This window comes from Calonectris borealis, chromosome Z (genome assembly GCF_964195595.1).
Source record: "Calonectris borealis chromosome Z, bCalBor7.hap1.2, whole genome shotgun sequence".
NCBI lineage: Eukaryota > Metazoa > Chordata > Aves > Procellariiformes > Procellariidae > Calonectris > Calonectris borealis.
The window spans coordinates 74,039,926-74,062,862 of record NC_134352.1 but is presented as its reverse complement, the minus strand read 5'-3'; the positions used below and the strand labels follow the sequence as shown (position 1 = coordinate 74,062,862).

At 41.7% G+C, this 22,937-nt stretch overlaps 2 protein-coding genes across 3 annotated transcripts; both read left to right on the top strand.

The window, feature by feature from the left end:
- Positions 1 to 9: 9 nt before the first annotated feature.
- On the top strand, positions 10 to 5,001 carry BRIX1 (biogenesis of ribosomes BRX1). The gene is made up of 10 exons (XM_075137114.1): positions 10 to 194; positions 1,150 to 1,261; positions 1,657 to 1,700; positions 2,344 to 2,414; positions 2,846 to 2,895; positions 2,993 to 3,066; positions 3,164 to 3,214; positions 3,511 to 3,612; positions 4,172 to 4,300; positions 4,621 to 5,001. Exons 1-10 carry the CDS (start codon positions 45 to 47, stop codon positions 4,888 to 4,890), a joined length of 1,053 nt encoding a protein of 350 aa, XP_074993215.1. The 5' UTR covers positions 10 to 44; the 3' UTR covers positions 4,891 to 5,001.
- Positions 5,002 to 8,311: 3,310 nt separating this feature from the next.
- On the top strand, positions 8,312 to 21,453 carry DNAJC21 (DnaJ heat shock protein family (Hsp40) member C21). Of its 2 annotated transcripts, none has more exons than XM_075137111.1 (12): positions 8,312 to 8,517; positions 8,889 to 8,982; positions 9,970 to 10,093; positions 11,001 to 11,123; positions 14,244 to 14,548; positions 15,811 to 15,962; positions 16,323 to 16,410; positions 16,678 to 16,836; positions 17,494 to 17,533; positions 19,579 to 19,769; positions 20,170 to 20,242; positions 20,952 to 21,453. In XM_075137111.1, exons 1-12 carry the CDS (start codon positions 8,421 to 8,423, stop codon positions 21,114 to 21,116), a joined length of 1,611 nt encoding a protein of 536 aa, XP_074993212.1. In that variant the 5' UTR covers positions 8,312 to 8,420; the 3' UTR covers positions 21,117 to 21,453. The 2 variants fall into 2 exon arrangements, with proteins under 2 accessions (XP_074993212.1, XP_074993211.1); XM_075137110.1 differs by having other exon boundaries at positions 20,167 to 20,242.
- The last annotated feature ends 1,484 nt before the right edge of the window (positions 21,454 to 22,937 follow it).

Genomic DNA, 22,937 nt, shown 5'->3' with positions numbered 1-22,937 from the left:
GGCGGAAGCGCGAGCGACTGTGGGCACGGCGTGGTGCGGGCAAGATGGCGGCGGCCAAGAGGAAGCGTGACGCCCCGGCGGCGCGGCCGAAGAAGCGAGGTAGGAGTGCCCCGAGCGCCCCCGAGCCGGATGCCAAGCCGTGCCCGGACGGAGCGGGCCCGGAGGAGTACAGCATCCCGCCACCGGTCTCCCAGGTACGTCCCAGCCCAGCTGCTCAGGGCAGAGCGGACCGGACCGGGCCGCGCCGGGCCGGGTGTCCCCGCTCTGCTCCCTGCCCGGGACGGCGTTCACCCATAGGAGGGGCGCCTCCTCTCCGTGCCCGGGCGGTGCCTTAGGGAGGTAGTCCGCCTCCATGGGGAATGGCAGAGGCACGGGGGACCCGCTACCACGGGCTGCTGCTGACGGGCTGCGCGGCGCCTGGGGGCCGGCTCCTGCTGCCTTTGCTGCGCCCGCGGCTGGGTACCGGGACCCGGGGTGTCTGCGAGGAACCCGGCTGCTGAGCGAGGGTAGAGAGGCTTATTCGTAATTTTTTTATAATCCCAGCACAAATAAAAGTAAGATGCGATGGTATGTTATTTTTATGAAAATCTGTGAAGAGCGTTATTCTAGTCAGTGTAAATAAATTGTATTACCTTAATCTCAAAAGTATTTTAGAGAGTTGCGTAATTCTGTTACATACAAAGGATATATGGAAATTATGCCTGTTTTGATTAGGAATCATCCTGAGAAGGTTTCAATAATTGCCTTATAGTTTGCTTAAAAAAACCCCAAAAGTAGCACGTTGAAGTCTGAGATTTCGTCACATGCTCATCTGTAGGAAAAGCTAAATTGTGCTGCAAGGCTGTAGCTCAGGTCATTTTGTGGGAAAGGAGGGATGCCTTTTGCAAATAAGTATTGCATATGGTTTTCTTAATACTTACATGTTTTGTATGAGTGAAAGGAACATACTGAAGCAGGATGGATGACACTTCTTCACATAAAAACTTTTGCCCCTGTGTTCCGTAGGAAAGTCTTGCTGAGAGAGTGATTCTGTGTGGATGGGGAGAGAATGTTAATAACAAATGTTCTTACTGTGTTTTTCTGTAATTACAGTTCAAATGTTTATTGTTGCTGTGTTGTAGTAGCTTAACTTTTGTGTGTTTTTCCCAGGGTAAATGGAAAAACAAAGAACGAGTGCTTATTTTCTCTTCTCGTGGAATTAATTTCAGAACAAGGCATCTAATGCAAGACTTAAGAACGTTGATGCCTCACTCTAAAGCAGGTAGGATTAGGCATCGTCCTTAACTTACGTTTTCAGAATAATTTTAAACCAAGAACTTCTAACAACCTGTTCTTTTTAAAAATGTGGTACATAACTGTTTTGATGAAACTTTTCTTTTAAACAAACAAACACCAAACCCCTTTTGAGCCAACAAATGCAGTGACTGTCATTGTATCTGAATATTTTCTGGGAAATGACTCCTATGGCCTCATTCCTGTAAGTGCCCAGATACTTTTGTTGCTATGTTTATTTATTGCATAACATGGCTGAAACAACCTGATAGTTATTCTTAGTCTTTCATTTATAACCAGTAAAATTTTTGCAAAAGGAGTGACTGTTAACTTCCTGTGTTAAATTGGTTTTCCAGCCTTCTAAATGTTGTTCTTGTCTTCCAGATACTAAAATGGACCGTAAAGACCAGTTGTTTGTAATTAATGAGGTAATCCAGGATTTAAGTAGTGCTTCTTCTTTATTTTCTCTGGAAATTCAATGTGCAAGAGAGAAGGGCAACCAAGTTCAAAGGATCTCATGCTAGTTACAGGCGTTGTATAACTTCATAGATGAAAACTACTGATACTCAAAAAGTGCTCATGTTAAAACAGGAAGTTGACTTTTGATTAATAAAACCAAAATGAAACCTTTAATTAAACATAGATTTTCGTCATGAAGAAATAAAACAGAATGTGCCTTTCTATATGGATGAAAGGTGTATTACAGTTTATACTTGGAGCAAGCAGGGAACAAACGTGCAGCCAGGCCAAACAATGTAGTAGGACATTGGTAGTTCTGAAACTAGAACCTCATGTCACGACTCCTGCTCTAATGTTAATATCCTGGAGAACTTACCAGATTGCTTGTAGCTTTAGTGAAGTTATTACTCCTGGTAATAAATACGTGAGATTTTTCAACAAAACAAGTGCTTCAATTTAAGTTTGGGGATCAGTAGGTGTAATTTATTGAGACAAGACCTTTGGTTTTGAACTTATGTTTTGGAGGGGGGAAGATATTAGAGATTAATGTGGAAAGTTTTTGAAAATGTCTTCAGAATTTTGTAAACAGCTGATTTGGCTTGTCTTGTGTAGGTGTGTGAAATGAAAAACTGCAATAAGTGCATCTTTTTTGAAGCCAAAAAGAAACAGGATCTCTATATGTGGTAAGGAAATGTTATGTTTTCTTACATTTCATATATAGCTGGGAATGCTTCCGTTTTGTCTAAAGTTTCTTACTGTAGTAGTGAAGGTGCATTGAAATAGTGTTGCGTAGTTAAATCTGTACTAATCCTGCACTTCTGTAGGTAGTGCAAGTTTACAATGCATTACCAGCTTTTGTAGACTGTTTACAGAAGCATTCTACAAAATTGTTTAGAAAGTCAGTATTTGTAAGTGTGTTAAAAGAACTCAATAATGCTGTACAAGCAACTGAAATTACTTCAATACAGAACTAACTGGTTGGAGTGTTACTGTAGAAATCCAGCATACCTTCTGGCTGGATTACATTTTTCTTTTCTCTCTTCTCCACTAACTGTCCTCTGCAGGAGGATTAACATTTTTCTTTTCTCTCTTCTCCACTACCTGTCCTCTGCAGGCTTTCAAATACACCACAGGGACCATCAGCTAAATTCTTAGTGCAGAACGGTAAGTTGGTTGACATTATTGTGTTTGGACTCTTGCTTTCTTGTCTATACAGTTTTCTGTAAGTACTAAAACAATCTTTTTAAAAAAATCACTGTAGTTCACACACTGGCTGAATTGAAGATGACAGGAAACTGCCTAAGGGGCTCACGGCCCCTTTTGTCTTTTGATCCAGTAAGTATAAGTTTTATTTTATTGAGTATGCTTTTGTTTTCTTTGCATGACTATTGCATTGAGCTTTGTATGTAAAATTACATTTTTTTCTTTGTAGACTTTTGACAAGGAGCCACACTATGCCCTGCTAAAAGAACTGTTTATTCAGGTCAGTCTGTAGTTCTGCTGTTCAGTGTTTCTTCCTTATTGGAAATGTTTTTTGGCAACATATTTAAAAATCTCAAGGTTTTTTTTAAGTAGTAGTTTTACACTTCTGAAATTGCAAAGAGTCTTCAAAGGATTAGGGTCATGTGCTTAAAGTCACTGGGACACTTGTTCTTAAGTTTTGAGTTTTGAAATGTAACCTGGGATCGGGATCTTAGTAAGTTAAAATGAATTAAAAATGAGCCATTTTTGTTTGGCTGTTAAATTACAGATATTTAGAAGTACTGCCTTTTATTACAGATATTTAGTACACCACAGTATCACCCCAAAAGCCAGCCTTTTGTAGATCATGTTTTCACCTTCACCGTTACAGACGAGAGGATCTGGTTTCGGAATTACCAGGTTAGTGGTCACTTTTAGCTCTTCAGGAGGAGCTCAGTGGAGTAATGTCATATCAAATCTATTAATTACAATAAAATGAGAAGAATCATTATTATCAGGATATGCCAACAGCTAGTGCTTGCACAAAGCAATTTCAGTGTCCTAAAATGACTTATCTTCTCCCATCTCTCTGGAGAGAGCTGGTTTAAGTTCCATGTACTTCAGCTTGCATTCTGTTAGTCGTGATTCTATGATCGTTGTCTCAGTAATGGGAAGTACTAGCCAAAGCCTAAGCTTTGCTTGCCTTTTATCCTTACTTGCTGCTTTGACCCAAAGTGTGCTGAGCTTACTTTCTAAAGTAGGAATTCACAAATACCTAGTACTCTCTAAGTGCTTGCTTGAACCTAAAAGAACTGCTTTATATACAGAATTGTGTTTATACAAGTCAGGCTTATCATCTTCAGTGGCATCATATCTTGGATTTAAATTCAGTTGTGTATTGCCATATGCAAGGTGCCTACAAGGTCATATAGTTTGATTTGATCCATGAGAAATGAAGAGAATATTCTATTTTTTGCAGATAATAGAAGAAGATGCATCTCTAGTAGAAATTGGGCCTCGTTTTGTCCTGAACCTCATAAAAATCTTCCAAGGTAGCTTTGGAGGACCAACTCTCTATGAAAATCCTCATTACCAGTCCCCAAATATGGTAAGCAGCTTTGTCTTTGTCTTCTCTTTCATTTAGCAACTAATTGAAAGCCGATCTTGCAGTCTGTCTGTACCTTTCCCTGGGACCCTTTGTAGAAAAGAGTGCCCTGGCTGATCACAATTTGAGAACAGAGTAATTTTGTAAAAATGGAATGAATGCAAAATTCATGTCACTGAAAAGATGGCATTACACTGAGGGTTTTGACAATTAAGCAGAGAAACTACCACCCGTTCCCTTAATACCTGATTTCTTCCATCTTGCTTATTGGATGTAATTGATAAATAAATTACCTGATGTAATTTATATTCTTATCTTTATAGCATCGACGGCTGGTAAGATTGTCAGTGGCGGCTAAGTTTAGAGAGAAACAGCACGTGAAGGAAGTACAAAAGATTAAGAAAACAGGGAGTAAGGTGCTTATTAAAGAAGATCCCACTGAAGTGGTCTTTGAAACTCCAGCTGAAGAAAAGCCAGTGGAAATACAGCTTGTGAAACCAGAGTCAAAGCCAATTGTTAAAGATAAAAAGAAGCCACGCAAAATTCAGAGGAAGAAGCAAAAAAAGCTTTTCAGAACTGAAGCATCAGCATAAATGTTACAAGTGATGAAACTAGCTATATTGACATAATATTGTAAATACTTGTTTTTACAGGCAAAACTAATTGGACTTCAGTTTTAAGTAAACAAAATATCTTTATTAGGATTGAGTTTGCACTCTTTTATTGTCTTCCTCTCTTTGAGAGGATTCTAGGTTTTGAAAAACAACGTGGCAACAGGGAAGGGAGAATAAGACACTCCAAATATTTCTGCTTTTGAGAATTGGTGTCTTACACTTGAATACCTCTGGCTGACAACTCACTGTAGCATGTGCAAGGAATAAAAATAACTGGGTAGTCGTTGATGCTCATCATGCTCTTGAATTCAGAAGTTAGCTTTCCTAGTCTGACACGAGTAGAAAATCGTTCTAAAACTTTTAGCTTCATAGGAATTCTCTCTTGGGGGGTAGCATTGATTTTTTCACCTCATAATCCCTCAGGAATGCAAAGGATTACAGCTTCTTAATTGCTCTTTTTTTATTAATAGTAAAAAAAGCTGCTATTCTTGCCTGTGGGAACTCCTGTACATAATCAGGTTCTTAGGACCTGAAACATAGCTATGGGGGAGGAAGGCTAGCCCTTAATACCAAATTCATTGCAAGTTCTCTAAAGGGAAGAGGTGCATGCTACCCATGACTGCATATCAAAACCTGAAAGTAGCCTGAAATTGAATTGCCCGTGATTCTCTGTTACAGCAGCACTGCTTAAAAGCAATGATTGTGTTTAACAGAATTCCATGCTTTTATACACTTACACATGCAAGCAATTTTTTTTTTGAATGCTGTCCTCTTGGTTCAGTTGTATGTGTTGTTTAGGTGTTGTTTTACAAAGTAGTGAGTCTGTCTAGGTTTTTTCATATAAAATTGGCAAATAAGCTTCCAATATTGCTTAAAAGCCATTATAACCAAAAGCCTTGATTTTGCTCATGGATAATGTCTGTACTTGAAATGCAGCAGAGTTCATTGCACACTGATGAGCAGCAGAAAGTCCACAGTTCAGTTCACTGTAGTTCTTGCCCACTGTCTGACAGTTGACATTGCCTCAGAGCTGCAGCATGAGGTCAGCTTTAATCTGGGGCTGTATTTTCATGAAGCTTTTAGGAAATAATTGTCTGCCAGTCTGCCCTTTTGCCAGATGCAGTTAAATGGGTCACTATGTTCATAAATTACTAGCTGAGGAAAGGGGTGTGCAACTATTCTCTCACAGAAAATCTAATGGCATCAGCCTCCAACCACACTAAAAAATCTCAACCATAAGTGGGTGAGAATTTTTCTGTAGTGCTTAGCAAGAAGCTTTCCTTGGCTGATGTTAGCAAATAGTTATGGACCTCTCTGGGGCTATTTCTTCATTACCTTTCTTTAATCTGCTTTCCAGTTCCAGATCTCATGACCTGGTTCTTGCACTGACTCTAGTGCTGTTTCCCTGTCTGCTCCCTCAGCTTCCCTCTGTGGCAAGGTCTTGCTCATGCCCTATTGCTATTTGGTTCCTTTGTTGGTTTCAGCCTCTGGCGTCTTGGTGCTGAATGGACACTGCTGGTACAAGAGGATGCTGACCTGTTAAGCGCTAAATTTTATCCCACTTGGTAGGGCAGGGAAATTCAGTGTTACCTCTGTTAACGAGGTGGCCTGTGTGACATCGGATTGGAAAGACTGGTGAGTACAGGCATCTGCTCAGTTTGTGTAGTCTAATACATAGAATCACAGAGTATCTCTAGTTGGAAGGGACCTATAAAGATCATCAAGTCCAACTCTCTGCTCCTCGCAGGACCACCTAGAACTAAACCGTATGACTAAGGGCATCACCCAGACGCTCCTTGAACTCTGACAGGTTGGTGCCATGACCACTTCCCTGGGGAGCCTGTTTCAGTGACTTACCACCTTCTCAGTGAAGAACCTTTTCCTAATGTCCAACCTGAACTTCCCCTGACGCAGCTTCATTCCATTTCCTCGTGTCCTGTCGCTGGTCACCAGAGAGGAGATCAGCGCCTTCCCCTCCGCTGCCCCCCGTGAGGAAGGTGCAGACTGCCGTGAGGGCACCCCTCTGCCTTCTCTTCTCCAAGCTGAACAAACCAAGTGACCTCAGCCGCTCCTCATAAGTCTTGCCCTCAAGGCCTTACACCATCTTGGTCGCCCTCCTCTGGGCACACTCTAATAGTTTGATGTCCTTCTTATGTGCCCAAAACTGCACACGGGACTCCAGGTGAGGCCGCACCGTGCAGCATAGAGTGGGACAACCGCCTCCCTCGACCGGCTAGCTGTGCTGTGCTCGACGCACCCCAGGTCACGGTTGGCCCTCTTGGCTGCCAGGGCACCCTGTTGACTCGCATTCAGCTGGCTGTCAACCCAAACCCCCAGATCTCGTCACCTAATCCAAAGCCCAGTTCACGCTGCGCCAACCGATACACATCTAATCTAGAGAGAAAGGTGGCTTTGACTTGCGGAAACCGGACTCCACAACCTATGAGACTGTAAAGTAGGTATGTTTATTCAGCGCTGGGCGGCACGGGGGGTAGTCCCACCAAAATTGTGCGCACCTCAACGCGGCACTTACCATAAATATATACCGTAAAATATTACATATTCATAGAGTTTTGTAATACGCCTATACATATGCATGACCCGTCCCCGCTTTGTATTAAAATGAGTTCCAAGAAGTCATTTCCATAGACCCCTCCCATCTGCGCTTGCGCATTGCCTCCTCGTGGTGGTCGTCGGGGGTCGTGGGGATGAAGGCTGATAGTTCCTCTTCGTCACCGCTAGTAACCTTTTGTTCTTGCGCAGGCTCAGTTGTCTTCTTACTTTTGTCCATACCGCAGGGTCAGTTTTAGCTGGCTTCTTGAGACAAGTTTTTAGTCTTTATCAGGAGCTGTCCTTGTGAGGCGCCTCAGTTAATTTACACCATAGCTAAGTCGGCCTTATCAGGCTGAGCCGGCCTTGTGAGGAACAAAGTATGAAGCCCCTACCTACTGACTCAATCTTCTAACTACTATTAATCATTCAACTACTAAAATTCCTTAGTCCCTTCTCTCAGCTTGGGCCAAACCTCAGACCTCTGAAGAGCACAGGTGTCAAAAAAAGAATAACCCTGATAACCTGAGAGGCGGGGGCTGCGCTGGCTGTAGCTCCGAGCTCCTGAGCGTTCGCAGAACTTCTAGCACAAGGCATTTGTGACATCGGGCGACTGTAAGACCAAAATCCGGCAGTACGGCCGGGGACAGCAGCCTCCCCGTGTTTCTCCTACAGCCACCAGCCAGCCGGGCGACACAAGGCGGGCGCTGAAGGCGTGTTGGGGCGGCAGGGGCCCTCCACCACCCTTCTCGGCGGCGCTGCCCGCCGCTTCCCCCCGGCCTGCAGCCGCCGGGGCCCGCCCCGCCTCCCGCCCGCGTAGCTCCTCCCGGCGGGGGGTGGCGGCGGCGGCGGCCCGGGCTCCTGATGGCTGCGCCGCCGGCCCCGCCCCCGCCCGCTGGCCTGGCCGCGCCGCCGGCCGGCCGGCGCTTCCCCCCACGCGGAGCCGCCACCCCGCCGCCATGAAGTGTCACTACGAGGTGCTGGGGGTGAAGCGCGACGCCGCCGAGGAGGAGCTGAAGCGGGCGTACCGCCGGCTGGCGCTGCGCTGGCACCCGGGTACGGCCGCCACGCCCGCGCTCCGCGGGCCCGGCCCGGCCGTGGGCCTGAGGAGAGGGCCCGGCCTGCCCCGACCTGGCTTGGCCCCGCGGGCCCCGGTCTGCAGGGGCAGAAGCCCCTTTTCCTCACAGGCGGTTGCAGTCGGTGCTCCGCCGGGGGTGCCGGCGCCAGCCGGACCGCTCCGGGTCTGTCGCGGGGGCCTGCGGGGAGCGGGGCCGGGAGGCAGCGCCCGGGCAGCGTGTGGGCGCTTGCGGCAGCGCCCTCGGTGGCACTGGCGGCGTGGTGTTCCTCTCCCGGGTTTCTGAAGCGGTTGTGGCGGGTGCTGCCGTCGTGCCTTGAGTCGTTTAGAATTTCATTAAGCTGTCTTGCAGATAAAAACCTAGAGAACGCGGAGGAAGCAGCAGAACAGTTCAAGTTGATCCAGGCAGCGTATGACGTTCTCAGCGACCCCCAGGAAAGAGCCTGGTGAGCAGTGTTTGTCTGGTAGGGGCCTGGAAAAGACTTTTTAAGTTCTCTCTCAGCCGGGACTTTGAATTTAGTTCTCGCTGGGCCTTGCTGCAGGTCAGCACGGGCCTCTGTGGCCGGAGCAGCCGCTTTGCGTCGGGCTTTGGGAGAGTTGGGAGCCACGCAAGGTGCAGCCTCCTGGGGAGGCCCAGCTGCGCACCCCCACCTTCCGCGCAGTGTTTTGGGTGCCAGTGTTGGGCTGGGCGCTGAGGGGTGCTCTGGGGACACGCCAGCGTTGGCTCTGTTTCTGCCTCCCAGAGCAGGAGGCAGCGTGCAGGATAGCGTGGGTATCCCTCTGGTCACAGGCCTCCCTGCCTTAGCGGGGAAGAGCCAGCACCACGCTGAGTGCATGCAGGTGTTCAGTATGTTATTGATTGCTGCAGATGGTAAGCCTTAACGGCACGCAAGGTGTCGTGTTGCTGTAACAGTCCTAATTTGAAATAGCACACACATCTCTTTTTTAAGAGGTTGCTACTTTAAATGTTCTGTGTAGCTCGTTTTTCAAATGGGCTGCAGCATCTACCAGATCGTGCAGCCAAAAACACCTGTGCTAAGTTTGTCCTCCTTGAAAGGAAAGTACAGTTTTTCATTTTTTATATGCTAATGTGTGATTTGGGGTTTTTTGTGTGTGTGTATGTATGTATTGGATGGTTTAAATAATGTCCTACCCATTTCTGAAAGCTTATTGAAGCCTCTTGCTTAAATGTGTTTGCTAGCTGCCCGTTAAGAAATTGCTGCTATAGATATTGCAGATAAAGTAAACTAAAGGTCAAGAGAGAATATTTACTGAGCCTGTCTTTTTTTCTCTCTGAAGACTTTGGATATGAGACACAAATTCCAGACACTGGGCTAAGCTATACGTTGAGGTGATACGTGTACTGTGTTAGCTTACCAGCACTGGGGAATGTTCTGTCTTTCTACATCCTTGACATTGTGAATTTTTGCTAGGTATGATAATCACAGGGAGGCTCTGCTGAAAGGAGGAGTTGATGGAGACTATCAAGATGATAGTTTAGATCTGCTGCGCTACTTCACTGTTAGCTGTTACTCTGGATATGGAGATGATGAAAAGGTAATGAATTAGTTCATCTTTAACGAATCAATTTAAATTTCATGAAAAGTATTGACATTTGCTTTGTGTTGAAAAGCTATGTGTGAAATTGTTGAGCACCGCTAGTAATAATGCTTACACAAATCTTTCTAAGATAAAACTTAATGCTGGACACTTAGGGAAGCTTTAATTCCTGCTTATTGTCCAACAATTACTTAATAATGATTTCCAATTGTATTGTATAGCTACAGAGTGTGTATATATTATTTATTTACATTATATAGTGAAGCATTCCAGTGCTTTGCAATACCATCTGTTTATTCAGAAATTTCTTTCACAAGCTAGAGTGCTTCAAACTAAAAAAAGGCAATATAACAACAGTCCTTGGGAAAAGCGTGCTTCGTATAATTGAATTCCCTGTTGGATTTTAAGATACTCATCATAACTTAAAAAGCTCCAGGTGATTAGAAAAAACTCTGCCAGAGAAAATCCCTATCTGTCTTTGTGTTACTATACTAGGAGTGAGGTAGTAACATCTTAATTTACAAAGAGATAAGATGCTTAATGGTGAATTTTATATTCAGAACTTCCTCAGAACTTGATCCTGTGTAACCAGAAACTTATCAATATCTCCAGCATGCTGAAACTTTTTTTTTGGTTTAGATTTGAATACAGGTGCTTGATGTGTGAGAGAGACAGAGACTACACGAAGGAGATGGAAATAAAAGGAATGTGAGAGCATGGGAACTGTGTTAAACAGAAGGGTCTTGCTATCTAGAGCAAGTGCTTACAAGGCCTTTACCCTGTTTTTGAGTTGCTGTTGCAGAACTGTAATATTTCTCTAAAATACACTACTGTAGCTGAGCATTTGTACATCTATTATTGAGCCATGCAAAATGAGTCAGAATTTTTTTCTTTTTTATTTCAGGGATTCTTTACAGTCTATCGACAAGTTTTTGAAAAGATTGCAAAAGAAGAGATGGAATATATGACCCAGGAAGATACTGAAGAATTCCCTATGTTTGGATATTCCCAAAGTGACTATGATACGGTAAGAGCAAGTGTAAAATCTGAACTGAAAGTAACACAGTTAAGTCATTACTTTGTCCCACACTGAAATCAAAGGAAAGGCTCCTGCTGATCTCTGAGGTAAATACAAAACCATGTATCTGCTGACTTTTCTACTACTGTAGACCATTACTATAAAGGAAGTGCTTGTGTTCTGATTCATAATATTTAGGTGAATTAAAATCAGTATTTCCTGTTGGACTATATTATTAGCCAGGCTTTTAGGATAAGTTGTCAGACAAACACTTCATAGGGCTAACCATCAATTATGCCAATGAAGCCTAAGTGTAGTGCAAGGCCTATAAATCAAAAGAACAGATGTTTTCTTTGCTTCCTGGTGAGAATAGTTCACCAGTGTTTTAATGCAACCTACATTACAGAAAGGGATATTGAGATAATTTTTTTTTTTTAAATAACACCTAGTATCTTGCCTCATTTAGGAAAACTGCATAGCACTTACTGCATAATACAGCCTTCAGAAAATGGGAGATGTGGCGGTTCACCTGCAATGTGAGCTCCCACTGTGATACTCTTGTAATCTACAATTAATCTGTAGTAAGATATAATTTCCAAAATATTGCATGGTTTCCTTTGGGAAACAACAAAAGAAAATGTGTGTGGGACACTTGAATTCTTATCATCTGGTTTGCCAACTATTTGTTTTATTCTGTCAGAATTTTTTTTTAACACTATCGGTATTCCTGTGTTGAAATTAAATGGTAAAGTAATAGCACTTCCCCCCGAGAATAACTGCACAGTATCAGTGTACTCAGATGTTACTCCTAGTCTGCTACTTCTCCCTTCACTTTTAGTAGAATTGTACAGTATGACTAATTATGAAATTTAAATTGATACATACCTTAAAAATGAGTAACTTCTCTGGGACAAAACTTGGCTGGAGTTGGAAACAAAGTTACAGATCACTGTGTAAGATTTGAATCACTAAGAAGTGTCAGAATGGGTGTTTGAATGTCAGGTAAAATTACAGGATGGCTTAACAAATGGAAATCTTTCTCAGGGAGAGAATATTTAGTGTCTCTGAAACTGCTAAAATCTCTCTTTTCATGGAGTTATCTTGAAACATCTTTTGGAAACTGCTTGTTTTGAAGCCATGGGATAGATATGAGTATGGACCCAAAATAGCTTTTATGCTGTCAATTAATAACTGCAAAAATGGCTGGAATTCCAGCACCAGCATGCTTTGATATCTGCCTTGTTCATGCTGTTCTGGAAGGAAAATGCTCACTTTTTTTTTTGTTTTTAAAGGGATTCGTAGGGGTATTTTATCAGAAATAGTCTCAGTTAAATGGGAAAGTCATTATCCCTGTTATCTTATATTCAGACAAAGAGATTACACTGTCAGAGGATTCCAGCATTGCAGTGCCCACTTCTCTATTCAGTGGGACTATCGTGGGAAAAGGGAAAAGAGTTTTAGAAGGGAGCTACAAAAACTGTACAGAGGCTTCAGAATCTGTGATGTGAATCATCGCTGGTTCAGTCTACTGAGTTAATTCACAAGAAGCTTGAAAGGCAGCCGGGGAAGATATTCTTAAATCTGTGACTTCACAAGACTTCATGGGAAGAGACTTGTAGGTCAATTAGATGCAGAAACAAAAGCGATCAGCTCCAAGTGTAAGTAGTAGGCAAAACAAAATCCACCTGGGAGTTCAGCAAGAGCTGCTGTACAGTCTTTTGGAGAATGTCAGAGATGTGCTTGTATTTCGGGTAGCTGCTGAGGAGGAGGAAAGTCATGCAACTCATACAGCTGGTGAAGGGGAGTATGATCCCTGTCATCAGCTGATGGCCATGCATCCTTTTGCACAGAAGATAGCCCCTTCTGAAGCAGAAATCTGAAATAGGGAGTCTTATCTCACTTAGATTATTGGATTAAATATGAGTATTTATTGGTTATTATAGAGCTGGGTTTTTGTGATAGCAGAGAAAAACTGTAGTGACTTACCTGCCAGAGGCCACAGCCGTGAACCTTTGCGTGTAGATAGGCCATTAGAAATTAGTGTTGAGGTGTTGGTAGTTGTAGTCCATGTGAATACCAATGGCAGAAGGAGGAGAAGAGGAGATACTAGACGAAGAAATATTAAACTGTTAGGTTAAATACTTCTATGAGATATTCCAAAATATAAACAGTAGAGCATGTAGGAGTAAGTAGTAAAAAGGCAGCTTAATGGGGCAAGTAATGTAACAAGGAAGTTTAAGTATATCTTGTTTCCTGAATATACAAAATGCAGAAGGTTAGTAATTATTTGGAGAGGAATAGAGAACAAAACAAAAAATAATGATTATGCCATTTTATTAATCCAGCATTTACTCATGAATAGTAAAAGGAAAGAGAATAAGGAAAGATCATTTACTGTTTCTTGTAATGAGAGCTAGAGGGCATCATTTTAATCTGCAGTCATATAATTTGCTAACAAAACAGGAGTAAGCACATCTTCACATAGCCCCTTGATAAACTGTGCAAGTCACAGCTTCATGCTATTGTATATGCCAACAATTTACGTGGGTTAATAAAAGAAACGTTAAACAAACTCATGAAAGAAAAATCCGTCAAGGGCTATTAATTTCTGTCTTACTCTGGAAGCAGGGAGAATATATAGGGAAGAAAAAGCATTACGTACACGTGTTTGTTTTATTGCTCTTTTTGTGCTGGTCATTGGCTGCTGTTGGAAATATATGGCTGACCTTCGGTGTAATTTGGTGTGGTGGTTCTTAGGCAATATGTGCATATGCCTGCTTGCAGACAGCATATCTGATTCTGGTTGTGCTTTTCAGTTCAACAGGAAAAGTACAGCACAGCTAAGTAACTGGGCAGTAGTGTCAGCATGATCCAATCCTGCAAAGGGATATTTTTTAGAAGTTGCAGTTTGGAATATTTTAGTCAAGGTTGTTGATTTGGCATGGTTTGAAATGTTAAGGATGATATTAGAGGTTTCTCTAAACCTTCATATGATTTATTTATACTCTGATGGAAAACTATGGCCTGTATAGAAGACAACAAAACTGCTACAAAAGTCCTGAATTATTTGGTATGGGTTTTGTCCCCCCCGTAAACAAATGACTTGTTTAAATTTTTCTTTTCTTACAGGTAGTCCACCCTTTCTATGCATATTGGCAGAGTTTCTGTACTCAGAAAAACTTTGCTTGGAAAGAAGAATATGACACACGACAAGCCTCAAACCGCTGGGAGAAACGAGCTATGGAAAAAGAGAACAAGAAAACGAGAGATAAAGCAAGGAAAGAGAGGAGTGAACTGGTCCGTCAGCTAGTAGCCTTTATTCGTAAAAGGGATAAAAGAGTACAGGCTCACAGAAAACTTGTAGACGAACAAAATGCAGAAAAAACTAGGAAGGCAGAAGAATTTCGGAGGCAGCAGAAGCTCAAACAAGCCAAGTATGTAAATGTGGAACAAACCTTTTCTTTTAAACTTGGAGAAACTATCCATGAGGATACCATATGGAGTTAGATTCTAATAGTAGCTCCACTTGCAATTTTATATATTGGTTTTGGTCTCAAGTCTGAGCTTTTAAACCTTGAGTGTCTCTGCATTGTACTGACATGTAGAGATCTAAGATAACCAGAGAATAGTTATCTGTGTGCTGCAGGTTAACTGACTGTAGTAGCACAGAATCCAGTGTGCTTTTACTTACCTGGGGAAGTAAGATTTAATAGTTATCATTGTTCCTTTAAAGAAAAAAAGAATGTATGTTTGGGAATGAGGGAGAACAGGACTGTGAGAACCTGGACTTAGATCAGCTTCATCTGCCTTGGAACTGTACCTGCTAAAAACAAAGTGGGGAAAAATGAACTTAGTTTTGCTTTTCCTTTTAACTCTTCAGAAAGGACCCTTTCTTTGGACTAAATGCATTTTTTTGATGCTTTTATTTTCCCAAAATTAAGTAGAAGGAAGAGGCGATCTCCTGAGTGTAAGCACAATTTATTCTTCCAACTAGAAGAGCTTTTTGCCTGCAAATGGGAGGAAGGAGCTTAAATTCTTAATAAGAGTGCACTTGCAAAACAATTGCATATTGATTATAATTGTGTAATAATAATTAACATATATGGAATATATTATGTACAATTTATTTATTTTTTTACATATATTTGTTTTCCCTAAAGGGAGAATGAAGCATTTACTGACAAATGGCTTGATAATTCTGAGTCCAGGAGCGAGCTGGAGCAAAATTCAGCTGTACTCTGCACTGATTGATAACTTGGGCGACAATTAGATTTGGAAAACTGAGCTGGTACATTCCCATAGAGCAGAGTCGAGCAGTATTGTGCTTGTGGCTTTTGTGGTCCCGTACTGTTTGTGGGTTTACAGCAGGTAAAAGCAGCTGTACTGCTTTTGAGGATTGAGCTGACTTTCCTGCTGTCAGCTTGATACCGGCTGTGCTGCATAGCATTTCCTGCCTGAAATTCAAGCAGGACCCACCTACGTTAATACCTGTTTACTTGCAGCGTAGATGTGCCCATTGACATCACAAATTAACTGTTCAGATTTTCAGGTCCTACAGACAAATGTTTGCTCCATCGTCATATGTTCAGGACTTTTCTTCTAAAATACCAGAGAAGAACAAGTTACCTTTTAAATAATACTGTAATTCCCCTCTCATGGACGCAATGTAGAAGTTATTGTATTATTCTACTTAAAGGCTTGCTGAGCAGTATAAAGAGCAGAGCTGGATAACTATGTCAGATCTGGAGAGAGAGTTGCAAGAGATGGAGGCACAGTATGAAAAGGAATTTGGAGATGGATCAGATGATGAAGATGAATTAGAAGAACAGGAGACAAAAGGCATCGAAGGTATGGGGTGTGGGGGAGTGATCTATAGTGAGTCATCAGCCAGAGTATTGGCTCGCTGCACTTAAAGCCTCAGATTCACAGGTCTGACTGGTGCAACTCCCTGCCTCCAGCTGAGATGTGCCAGGCTGGAGTTTAGCCCTCTCTGGTGTTTGCCATTGAACATGAGAAGACATCAAGCTACAGCTTGATAATTTGTGCTAATGTGTGATTTGGTGAGATAGTCTTGATCTGTCTGCATGTCAATAATACTAGACCACTTGAATGTTGTGTTGTGTTGTGACTTTTTGTTGGGGCTTTAAGAACAGCTTACTCAAAAATCACTCATCTGACTGTCTTTTTGATCCCTGCTGATCTCTTCAGACAAACTGAATGATGAAACTGAAGAAGCTGAGTTTGTTGATGGCCTGTACTGCCCTGCTTGTGACAAATTGTTAAAAACTGAGAAAGCGTAAGTGCTTGTGGCTGGGGATTTAGGGGTGGGGATGTTGGGTTTTAACTTTTTTAAAAATGCATTTTAAAGACTTTTTAACTTCACATAATGGTCAGTGTCATCGGTGTCTCCAGTAGAGACATTGTCAGGGCAGAATTTTCCATACGTAATAGTGATGGATAATGGACCTGTTATTAATTTATATATATATAATTATATATAATTTATAAATATAACAATGTTTGCTCAGAGCTACCTGCAGTAATGATCTGTTGATCTTCGCAGCATGAAGAATCACGAAAAATCAAAGAAGCATCGAGAGATGGTAGCACTGTTACGACAGCAACTGGAAGAAGAAGAGGGGAAATTTCCTGTGTCTTTGGATGATGCAAATGGAATACATACCAAAGAGGAGGAAGAAACAGCAGATGTGCCCAAGCAGAAGTATTTTAAATTGTTTTAATTTTATCATGACTAATGATTTAATAAGTCTTGGAGGCCCTCAGAGGGAGCTTCTGATGATTTATAGTTATGTTGGAACTCATAGTATTGTGCAATTTAAAATACTTCTTAGCATCAGAGTTCCAATAAAATGCATGCATTAGTATGACTGGATTCAAATGTTGTAGGATAATAGTCTCATATTTTCTCTGCTTCTTAAAGTTACATGTTAAGGAAAAGTACTGATTGTTATTTTTCAAACAGGGGAACTTGCACAGGGTTAGTGTTTATTGATTTTTGGTACTTCTTGTCAGTTGGATGCTGGCATGCATAGAAAATGAGTGTGATTAAAATCAGAATTGATGAAGTAAGTTGCACAACTTCATTTTTTGAATGGCCAAAGCATAATACCAACTATCTCACTAGTATCTTCAAATTCAGTCTGAGCAGAACAAATGTTTTACTAAATGCTACGAGTAGTTCAGGAGAATTGTTGTTTTCATTTCAGGCATGAGTAATTTCCTATTTGTGGCTACTGTCTTCCTAATATCATGTTAAGAGGACAAGCAACAGTATAACTTCGTACCTTTTTAGAAATTGTACTCGTTTGTGTTTTTTTTTTTCTTGGAAAGAGGTCATTTTAAATTCTTATCTTTACAGACTCTCAAAGAAGCAGAGGAAGAAACAGAAAACAATGATGGTATGTAGTCATATTATGATATTCAGGGAACTTTACAACCCAGTTTTGTTATCTCCTAACTTAACTTTTTTTGTGTCCTGAAAAATGAGAGAACTTGAAATTCTACAGAACTTGAAGACTGTTTTTAGATATTTTTAATTCTTCTTCGACTGCAAAATAATTTTTATTACGCTCACTCTGAACATATTTTATGATAATAATCTCATAGACCTCACTTTGTTCTGTTTGTGCAGAATAATAAATGTGATTCTGGCTCTCAAAAAAGGCTACCATCTGAAGTGCAAGGAAAACAGATGGAAACAGGCAGATAAGGAGAATGCAAGGAATTGATCAGAAAGACCAGAAACGGCCATAGTGCATTAGCAGCTTAATTGTTTAGTGGTTGTTTTCTGCTTTGGTTGCTAGAGTTGCTATAATGTATTGTTTGTTAATCTCTAACTTGGGGGGGTGGGGAAAAGTAACACGTTGTTGGCATCCTACTGACACTGTAGTTGTTGGAACAAACATAACCATTCCACCTTTCACTTGAATTGTAACACGAGTAATGCCAATATGTTGTACTCCAGGATCTGAGTCTGTGCATGATATGACCGATGGGTGCTGCCAGCAGCAGGGTGAAATTCAAGAACTGCAAGCTGTTTCAGGCTTGAATGGCAGGAGTGCCATAGTGAGCAAACTTCTGTCTCCCTTCCTCAAGCTTGGTCCTTGTGGTGGTGCATTCATATCCCCCTTTTCTTCCCTGGGCCACTTGTTGATCTGGGCCGCCTCTAAACCACTCACTCGCGACAAATCTTTTCAAGTCTCACCTCTTCTCTACTTACTGCCTCAATCCTAGCCTTGTCCAAGTGAGCTATCTGTACCAGGTTCTGCCTCTTCTATCCTTTCCCAAGATGGTCTTGTGTCTACCCCCAACCTAACCCCTCTACTCTCCTATTATGTGTTCACCTTCTCTGCCCTCTCCCACACCATCATTCTCTCTCATCCTCAAGAAGCTTCCGTGAGACTTTCAAGCAACTGAATTTTTCTTGCTTCTCTTTGGCTGCTATTGCATAGTCCAAGTCAGTATTGGCTTGACCTTCTTGTTTCCATGCAGGCCACCAGGCTCCTGTTCAACTCTTGCCTCCTCAGTTTGAAATCAGAAGGTCTTGTTCTCACTGTATAGGTTGCATATAGGCACTGTGTCTCTCTTCCATCAGTTTGGTCACGAGGTCTTCTGCAGCCCAGGCAGTACGTGCCACTCCCGTGTAGCATGAGCTGGAATCTTGTGCAGAGAGATTCTTCTGGAAACATAACCTCCATCCTCTACCAAGCTTTACAGAGTGCGGGGAATCACTATGGTTTTTTGTTTTTTTTTCCTGAAGGTAGATAGATTAGCCAGGTTTTTCCAGGTAGCTGAAACTCTGCAAAAGATACTAGAGGTGATAGAGTTGCATTACTCATTGCATTGAGTAGTTAGATCAAATTCATTATCCTGCTTTTAGGAGCTGAGCTGTTTTGCTGCAGACATGCTCAGGGGTTGATCTTTTGCCAAGTGCATGTATTGAAGTCTACTCTGTCTTCTGGTACGTGGAAAAGGCTGCCAGTGTTTCTAATGTTAGGAAGGGAGAATACAGTGTGTCTGTCTAGCTTCAATTAGCTCAGTTATTTTGGCTTAAGTGTCCTAACGCAGGTGTTTGGCACAGAAAACTTTAGTCTAAACAATTAACATTTTGCAAAGCTATAAGCAAAGCCACTATCTTATAACGGGAAATGGGAGCCAAAACAGGTGTATATTTAAAAGCTACCTTCATTCTCCTCTTCCTTAGTTTTAGAGGCTGTTTTATTGGTCTTTCTTCCCTTCATCACAGGTGGCCTCATCTTTCAAAACAGGAGAACTAAGGTTTTACCTGTTACAATCTCACTGAAAACACACAGTAAAATTAAGAGGGTCCATGGCTTTGTGTTCTCCCCACCCACCCATGTTTGAGGTAAATGAGGTATAATACTATAAACGTAATGACTAATGAACTTAAAGTAGTTAACTTGCATTTCTTCTGTTTGGACAGACTTACGAGGACTCTTTTGATAAAAGTGCTGATGAAGAAACAGTTGAACAAAAGGAGGTGCCCTGCGTGGACAAGGACAGTGGCTCAGCAGAGGAGCTGGTAAATGATGGTCAAAGATGTGCTGTGTCAGAGGATGCAAGTGCTACAGAAGACGTCGGCCAAGTGAATGAAGCAAAAACTGAAGAGAAAAGGTGCGCTGACTTGCAATATTGCCGTCACTGTGTCATTCTGTGTCGTGTTTGATGCTGTCAAACAAGTCTAGATTTACTCACCAATGTGAACTGGGGGCTACTCCACTAAATCATAGTTGGATAAATATGATACTAAACAAGGAGTGTTAGGATCTATTGTGGAAATGGCGTTTGACTGCAGATCCCTGCCACATCGCTTACCAGTAGCAGAATCTCGAGATCAACAATTGGTCGTGTAAATCAAATTGCTTTACTTTTTTGCTGGAAGCACTTGCATTGTGTTGCGTGAAGGAAGAACGGGGGAAAGCAGCAGGGACATTGATGATTGAAAACCATCAGAAGCTCCTAAATGTTCAATGTTCCTGTGCACTGACCTTGGTTTATCTTTTCTTATCAGCAGTACTAAACCTAAAGGGAAAAAAGCTAAGGATGCAAAAAAGTCTGCTAAGGCATCTTCAGAGCACCCAACAATGGTATGTCAAATTACTCACGCTATTTAAAAGCTGGTGGTCATGTTATTACAAACAAAGTTGGTTGTTTGATCACCTCCAGTCCACAAATTCTGTTTCAGTTTTTTGCTTATCTTTTACTAATGCAGGTATTTCTATCCCTGTGATTTTGTTAGAAGCTAGGAGACTGGAACATCAGCTCTTGTCCTTGCAGGGAAGAGCAGGACTACATTTCAGTTCTAAGAGAGTTGTTAAAGCTCTGTATCCAAGGCAGTTCAAATAAAACAACTGAAGACAGAGCTGTTGTCATCAGGCAGGTGACGGGCAGTACCATTTGCATCTTTCCCAATATTGATGCTTCCCAGAAAGAGCAAAATCTTGTAATAACTACAGCTAATACACATTAAATTCACTAAATCTCAGAGCCCGAAGTAGTAAGTGTAGAGTCAGGCGAGATCAAAAGTATTCTTTATCTTGAATTAGATTTGCAAGGCTTCCATTCTTGTTCTTGGTTATACTTAGAATTCTTTAAAATGTCAAGAAGTCGTATGTGTGATTTTTTTTTTTAAATATATATACTTAATTGTTAATCAGTAATGGAATATCTGTGATAGAAACCAACGGCTTATTTACATTTCATTGGCTAAGAGAAACTGCATACACCAATTTGTTGTATTAATTTATTACATATTCCATATGAATGTGAAGCATTTTGGTTTTTCCCTCATTGTAGAATGAAGTTCCCATCCACTGTGTAACCTGCAACTGTGCATTTCCATCCCGAAATAAACTGTTTGAACACCTAAAAGCCACAGGACATGCAAAAGCCACACAAGCACCAGCTGTAAATGGAGCTGTGAACACCAGAAACAAAAAAGAGAAACGTAAAAACAGATAGAACTTTGTTACAGTGACAGTCTTCAGAATCGTACATGAAAACTCTCCCAAAACTGAAAGGTGCACACTGCCTGTGTTCAGAGTTAAACAGAGAAGGCAAGTCCTAATTTTGGGAAAAAAGGAAGATGCAACAAAAGGAGTATTATCTTGTGAAGGAACCTGTGCTTTCTTTTGGTTTTATCAGCCTTTCTTTAACGACTGGATTTGACCTACCGTCTCAGCAGCTTTCACATTGGGGGTGGGGAAATAGTAATTCAAAGCTACTCACTTTGCATTCCTGTTGCAACTTGCACCGATAAAGTACCCACACAGAGGAAATAATAAATTATTTTAACACTTGTGTTGCTGCTTTTCTTTTGAGAGGGCTTAGCTCAGGGTAAGTGTAGCCAATGGAGGGCCTGTGCCGCTTTGATCATCTGTCAAAGATGAAACATCACCAAGACGTGGGAAAACACAGGCTTTTCTGCCATCCCCAAGGGCCCTTTCAAATTACTTAATTAGATTAAACAGCAGAGGGAAGGGAAAGAGTAGGATGACAAAGCTGGTTAATCAGTTTTGACAATACCTGTTGGTTTTGTACATCTGCCTGCTTGCCAGGTGTTGGGGGAAAAAAAGTTGTAGAAGAGCCTTCCTGGCAGAAGTGAAGGGAGAAATAAATGAGTGACATAAATAACTTAGTTTCTTCTGATTTCTAATGAAAAAAAACACCGGAATTGGTATTGTACCTCTGTTTAAATGCATAATCTACCTGATCTTGAGTAGCACTTTTAAAAAAAAAAAAAAAAGGTGGGATAACAAATGTGATTTTGGAGTGGAATTGTCAATGCAGTTGGAGAAGGCAGTGCTCAGCAAGGGCTGTAGTATGTTGTTTAGGAAACCCCTAGAGTGTAATTTTCCAGAAGCACAGATCTTGTGTTAACTGAGTTCCTCTAAACTTTGAACTCATCACAGGCAATGGCAGAATACTCTCCTTCCCCCACAAGTTGACATGGTACCTTTACTGGCTCAAGGAATTATTCCAATGTTAAAATTTGAATGCAAGTGAAATGATAAACATACAATTCTTGCTGCCTGCCCACAACACCATTTTTTTTGTTGGAAACTGAAGGAGGTAATGAACTAAAACATCATAAAAAGTGATTATGTAAGAAAGAACTGTGGCTTCTTACTTCACCAGCCAGAGTTTACATCTTTGCTAAATGACGAATGGGTGTGCTGTGCAAGCATATTTGGGAGAGGACGATGACTGGATTAGAGCCCCATGATAAAAATAATTACTGTAATTAGAAACTTTACAACTTCTGTGTGCACACGGATTTTTTTCATGCTCTAATTACAGTGTAACCTTGTAGCAAGGGTAAACAGTTCTAACTGTTTGAAACCTCCAGTTATGTTCTGCTCAGGGTGGTTTTCCGCTAGAGATTGACCATGCTTATTTAAGTGAAATCTCACAGTCTTACTTTTTGACTTAAATGTTTTTCATATTTAAATAAAAACAAATACTTTATCATTTGTGTGTTTTACAAATGCTTGTATGTATTGGGTATAAATGGCAAGGTTTTGGTACTGGGCGTGGGGGCAGCAGCAGTGGTGGCCGCAGGGGAAGGCAGCCAGGGACCACCCTGCCCTGGTCCCAGCCAGCTCTGCACCAGAGCCACCGCACGCCAATGCTCAGCCATTCGGGAGCGTGTGGTGCTTCTCTGAAAACACATTTCAGGACCAACGGTTAACGCTGTGGTACAAAGGAACGCAGCCAGAGCAGCAGGATGCTCTCCATGGCAGCACTGGTGCCACCCCCAAGGAGACTACGGATGCTACAAAG

What these genes read in the sequence shown, in the direction of transcription:
- BRIX1 (XM_075137114.1), top strand. Translation starts at nt 45, where the DNA reads ATGGCGGCGGCCAAGAGGAAGCGTGACGCCCCGGCGGCGCGGCCGAAG. An exon ending in TAAATTCTTAGTGCAGAACG is followed by an intron (nt 2,896 to 2,992) that starts GTAAGTTGGTTG and finishes AAATCACTGTAG; the next exon opens with TTCACACACTGGCTGAATTG. An exon ending in TAAAAGAACTGTTTATTCAG is followed by an intron (nt 3,215 to 3,510) that starts GTCAGTCTGTAG and finishes CTTTTATTACAG; the next exon opens with ATATTTAGTACACCACAGTA.
- DNAJC21 (XM_075137110.1), top strand. Translation starts at nt 8,421, where the DNA reads ATGAAGTGTCACTACGAGGTGCTGGGGGTGAAGCGCGACGCCGCCGAG. An exon ending in GACCCCCAGGAAAGAGCCTG is followed by an intron (nt 8,983 to 9,969) that starts GTGAGCAGTGTT and finishes AATTTTTGCTAG; the next exon opens with GTATGATAATCACAGGGAGG. An exon ending in CAGAAGCTCAAACAAGCCAA is followed by an intron (nt 14,549 to 15,810) that starts GTATGTAAATGT and finishes TTCTACTTAAAG; the next exon opens with GCTTGCTGAGCAGTATAAAG.